Source organism: Triticum aestivum, chromosome 1A, assembly GCF_018294505.1.
Source record: "Triticum aestivum cultivar Chinese Spring chromosome 1A, IWGSC CS RefSeq v2.1, whole genome shotgun sequence".
In the NCBI taxonomy this organism is placed as follows: Eukaryota; Viridiplantae; Streptophyta; class Magnoliopsida; order Poales; family Poaceae; genus Triticum; species Triticum aestivum.
The window spans coordinates 339316637-339322189 of NC_057794.1; the positions used below are offsets into that span (position 1 = coordinate 339316637).

The window sequence follows — 5553 nt, forward strand, 5'->3', positions numbered from 1 at the left end:
CTGGCCCATAAAAAATCATCGTAAAGTTTCGTGCCATTTGGACTCCGTTTGATATTGATTTCCTGCGATGTAAAAAACATGGGAAAAAACAGGAACTGGCACTAGGCACTATGTTAATAGGTTAGTACCAAAAAATGATTATAAAACATCCAAGATTGATAATAAAATAGCATGGAACAATCAAAAATTATAAATACGTTGGAGATGTATCAGTACGTCCCTCTTGTCTCTTCCCGTAGATGTCTTCTGCTCGTGTCGCCCGCATCGCCTCCAGGGGGCAACTCGGGGAACCCTAGCCGCCACCTCCCTCGACCTTCCCTCCATCCCTGCTTCCCCGTCGCCGCCAAAGGATGCCGGCGACTGAAGCTCGCCCGGCGGACGGCGGACGGCGGGCTCTCCTCCTCCTCTCTGTGAGGGGGTCTCTAGCCGAGATGCGATGGCGATCTTGGCCGCACGGTGTGGAGGCGGAGTGGGCACAATTGGGCGGCGACCCGATGGGATCACGGCGGCGGCTGAGCCACCATGACCGCAGAAGCAGCATGGGGCCAGCCATGGCGGTTGGCAGCGGCGAACCTAGGGTTTCCCATCCCAGATCGGTTCTCCTCCATCATCACGCGGGCGCCTGGGGTGTCAACCCTGGGCTTGGCGGTGGTGGTGATCTCCTCCGTCGGAGGTGGCTGGCCTGAAGGCTGGTTGTCGGATCTCATGATCCATCATCTAGACCCGGCTGCGATTCGCGAAGACATAGTTGCCAGTGAAAACTGAGCTGACGATGGACAATGGCGGTGTTCTGTGTCGTTACCTTGATGAAGGTATCATCGTGTAACTACTGTCGACCCACTCATGTTACCTCATGAGAAACCCTAGGATTTGGTCTTCCAGATCAGACGTTGGCGGCACTGTGGTGTCATTTCTCTCTTGGGAGTATCGTTTGTGGAGTAGCGCCGGAAGACAGAGGGCATGAGGTGGAGCGGCTTTGTCTTACACGGAACTTCAGTAGAGATGTCAAGTCATGTCTAGCCGACATGTGCTACTTTGTGTCACGCCCAGGTTCTATGCACGACAGATCTTCCAGAGACTTCGAGCTGCGTTGGCTGATGGCACTTGGCGGCATGGTGCTGCGGTGTACCGACGTCGATGACGACGTGCTCGGTAGTTTGCACGCAGGGTGGTGGTGTCGTTGGGCACTGGGGTGGCGTCGACGGATGGCCAGAATGGCAAGGATGTTGTGCATCTCTTTCCTAAAGATGAGTCAACGGTTTGATGATAATGACGGCTTCTAAAATGTGTGCATGTGGTGTATACTTTATGTTTGCTGCACCGGCTGTAGATACTGATACGTTGTGCAGATGGATCGGCGAAGACACCGGTTTAAATATGTGGAGTGTGAACATTCTACATTATCGAGTTTGTAGGTATGTGTAGTAGCTTTGGGTGGGTTGATGTATGTTCTTGTCAGACTTGTAGAATCTCTCCCTAATAATAAATCACGGATTAACTTCGTCGAGTTCACCGTCACAATATGTTTCTTGCCGTGAATTTAGGCTTTCCGTTTTTTTCACCTATATTATTTTCGCTATCCGAGGTGATACTATTTATAAGCCTTTTCGTACGTGTAGTTAACAATTTTTTTGTTGGGCCATCTGTGTGGGCCATAAAAAATTGTCCGCTGAGGGAATTTTTGTCCCGATGGCTCCAACCATCTGAAATTTTATAGGCTTGTAATTCAAAACGAAGTTCGTTGCATGATTGAAATGGTACCACCTCGCTTTTCTATATGAAACTACAACAATTTATGTATCTGGCGAGTTGTTTGTAAATCAGCGAGCCAGCCTAAGGATCAACAAATAGACAGAAAAATGGCCGTTGCCGGATGAAGGGTCGGGCTACCAAAGTCGTTGACCACGGAGGAGACGGGACCAAAGAGGAGCACTGAGGCGGAGGAGGCTGTCCGGGGTGGACTTGAAGGCGGCCCTGGATGGTGGCATCGCCGCTGCGGAGCAGAGTCGAAGACAAGGAGGACGGAGGCAGAGGAGGCTGTCCGGGGGGACTTGAAGGCGGCCTGGATTGTGGCATCGCTCGCCGGAGTGGCCTCTTGCCGGCAGCGGCGGGGAGGCTGCAGCGACACGAGGAGAGGAAAGGGCACGCGGGGGAGCCAAGTCGAGACGAGGAGATCCCTCTACGGTGTTCTTCCAGAGTTTTAAAACATATAGCTCAAAACTATTTCTTCAAGTATTTTTTGTAGTAACATGTGTGTTACCACCCACTTACTACAATTGATCTTCAGGTCTTAGTAATTTTTCTGTAGTCATGAGGGTCACTTTACTTTGTAAATATTGAACGGGTTAAAAAAAGTTAAGTAATTCTATTCTTCAAAATTAGTTTTTTTTTCAAGGAGACCAAATTAGTTTGTTAGCATCCAAATCGAGTAATAAAGTTTTAATCAGTTTTTATATGAATGTTTTCTATTTTGTGTTTTGTATCTTGTGAAAACTGTATAGCTCAGTTGTACATACATATCTAAATTGTTTTAATTTTTATCCTTTGAGGATTAGCGTTGCATGTGAAGATAAGGCCAGGCAGGAGTGGCGAATTAAAAACTACAACTCAGTAGTGCACCATGACAGGTAAACTCTGGAATACCACGTGAAATCTTTAATTTATTTTGTATTTGTTGAAATACATGCATATGCTATATATGTTTTGGTTAAATTTGAATTTACAAATATTTATTTTATATCCCGGTGTAACCCATGGACATATGTGCTAATAATTAATAAGATGGTTGTATTCATTGCAAAGACCGGGTTTTAAACCTCCTTTCACAAAAATAATAATAATAATGGTAATCTTTTCTACTAATTAGTTTGCCGCAACAGCAGCGTGCATCGTGATGAAGAGCTCCACGAGCTTGCTCACGTCCGGCATCACGGCCGCCACCGCGTCCAGCGCGCCGAAGTGGTCCGCCCACGCGGCCAGGAGCGGCATCGTGACGGGGTCGAAGGCCTTGACGCCCGGCATCGCCTCCATGGCGCGCACCCCCGCGAGGAGGCCGCCGAGCACGATGTCCACATACCCGGTGCTGTCGCCCCCGAAGAAGGGCTTCCCCTTGGAGACATCCCTCAGGGCCGCCTCCAGGGTGTTCAACGCAGCAGTCGCCCGTTTGTTCCCCTCCACCTTCTCCGCCTCCGTCTTGCTCCATGACGCCTGGTTCATCGCCTTCACGAGCTGCTCACGCACAAAACCAAACCGCGCCGGTGAGACAATTGCCCACAATCTGAAAGCACACGAACACGACGGGTCGAACGATCAATACCGTGTCCTCGATGAAGGCGGCCCAGAACCGGGCGACGGCGCGCTCGTGGGGATCGGCCGGGAGGAGGGCGGGGCCGGCACCGCCGAAAGCGTCGTCGATGTACTGTAGGATGACCAGCGACTCGCAGACGGGCTTGCCGGCGTGGATCAGCACGGGGACCTTGTTGTGGACGGGGTTTGACCGCAGGAGCAGCTCGCTCTTGTGCCGGAGGTCCTCCTCTGCGTACTCGTAGCTGATGCTCTTGATGCTGAGAGCAAGGCGCACCCGCAGGACGTACGGGCTCGCCCACATGCCCAGTAGCTTCAGATCGTTTGCTGCTCCGGCCATTGTTGGTGTGGTGTCTGTCAACTCAAGGTTTCACTGAACTTTGCACGTACGTAGATTGTATTTTGGTGCCTCTGTTTTAAGACTCCGGAGGAGAACACGCGAGGCATATATAGTCATATAGAGATAGAGCGCAGCAGAGATTCTTCCGGTAGAACGGTGCGAAGGACTAGTTGGTTGGTTGATTCTTCGAACAGTCTAGTTTTCCGGCTTACTTTTCTGACTTGGTCAAGTAATCAGGTCTGAATATATGTCCCGCGCGCTTACAATTCTTTGACATGGACAGGTATAAGGGAGGCCCCGCTGGCAAACATCAGCCACACATTCATGTTTGTCCGCTTGCACACAAAAATCGTTCCTCCACTTAGGCCTGTATGGTGCAAGGCTGGCCACGCCATAGTATGCCAAAGTTGACTAAGTTTGGACTTAGTACAAGATTTACTGCACTTTGACCAGACTAAGAGGATCTTGCCAAACTTTACCATGCTACGTCACATGAAACTTGTTATTGGAAAGTTTGTTTTTAAACTAGGCAAAAGATTTGCCATTTTCATTAATTAAAAAGAGGGTATTGTTACACAAGTGCCGTGAAACGGCAAAATTCTAAACGGATTACTCTCGCGGCATTACATTGCTCTATTGCTTGACACCCGCAATAGCCCAAATAGACATTTCTTCTTTGATGATCTATGTGACAATCGCCACCGGAGCCGCTTTGCTTCTGAAGACGCGCGCATTCCGTTCCTTCCAAAGTTCTCACCCCACAAGAAGAAGCAGAGAGGATAAGGCCTTAACCGGTCTGGTGTTGTTCGAGAGGAGCTCATCCCACCAAGATTTAACCGTGCCGAATTGTGCCAAGTAGTCGTGGGAACAACAAGCCCAAGCCAGGAGAACACCCCATCCCAAACCCGAAGAGAGAACATGCACTTGAAAAGGAGGTGGGCAGCCGATTCTCGGACCTGATTGCAAAGCGGGCACCTGTCATAGTTTGGACATCCTCGGCGTTGCAGCCTATCTGCGATCCAAGTTCTGTTTTGATTGACTAACCAAGCAAAGAATTTACATCTGGGAGGAGCCCAAGCCTTCCAAATTGAGACCTGAAAGGTAGTGAGGGTGAGTCCAGCGAACTGCACCCAATATGCAGATTTAGCAGAGTAGTTCCCATCATTGGCGAGCTTCCACAAAATGCTATCTTTGACGCCCGGCTGGATGACAACGCCTGCAAGCTTCTCCCACGAGGCCGAGAATTGCTGAAGGTGCTCAAGCGTGAGGGCGCTTTGGGTGTCAATTTGAGCTATCCAATGGTGATCCCTCAAAGCGTGGGCAACCATTCCGCCTTTCTTGCGAGAAATCTCAAAGATCTTTGGTGTAATGTCCTTGGGTCTTAGACCCTCTAGCCAAGATGACTCCCAAAAAATCGCTTTATTCCCATCACCAATCGTCACTTTGGTCGCAGCGGCAAAAAGATCACGGTCCGCAGTCGTGCACGACGTCCCTTGCCTGCACCACGCCCTCGGGGGCTCATCCCAGTCAAGCCAAAGCCACCGAAGCCGGAGGCCAGCGGCAAACTTATCGAGATTTAGAATGCCAAGACCTCCATATTCCTTCTGTTTACAAACTTACTCCTAGTTAACCTTGCATTTGCCGCCAGTCACCTTGTCCGTTCCAGCCCAAAGTTAGGCACGTCGTAGCTTGTCAATTGCCTTTAGGACCTCAACCGGAAGGTCGAGCGGAGTGATGTGATAGATGGCCACCGATGTGAGGACCGCTGAGGAAGTCCTGGATTAGGGGGTATCCGGACATCCGGATTATATCCTTTGGCCGGATTGTTGGACCATGAAGATACAAGATTGAAGACTTCGTGCCGTGTCCGGATGGGACTCTACTTGGCGTGGAAGGCAAGCTAGGCAATA

General features: G+C 50.1%; 1 protein-coding gene across 1 annotated transcript; it reads right to left on the reverse strand.

Moving 5' to 3' along the window:
- Positions 1-2630: 2630 nt before the first annotated feature.
- Positions 2631-3841, reverse strand: LOC123125737 (probable glutathione S-transferase GSTU6). Its single transcript, XM_044546230.1, has 2 exons — positions 3317-3841; positions 2631-3228 (listed from the first exon to the last, which is right to left on the reverse strand). Exons 1-2 carry the CDS (start codon positions 3641-3643, stop codon positions 2863-2865), a joined length of 693 nt encoding a protein of 230 aa, XP_044402165.1. The 5' UTR covers positions 3644-3841; the 3' UTR covers positions 2631-2862.
- Positions 3842-5553: the final 1712 nt, after the last annotated feature.

Coding starts and splice junctions, on each gene's coding strand:
- LOC123125737 (XM_044546230.1), bottom strand. CDS start 3,643: ATGGCCGGAGCAGCAAACGATCTGAAGCTACTGGGCATGTGGGCGAGC. Junction 3,229..3,316: donor CCGCCTTCATCGAGGACACG/GTATTGATCGTT, acceptor GTGCGTGAGCAG/CTCGTGAAGGCGATGAACCA.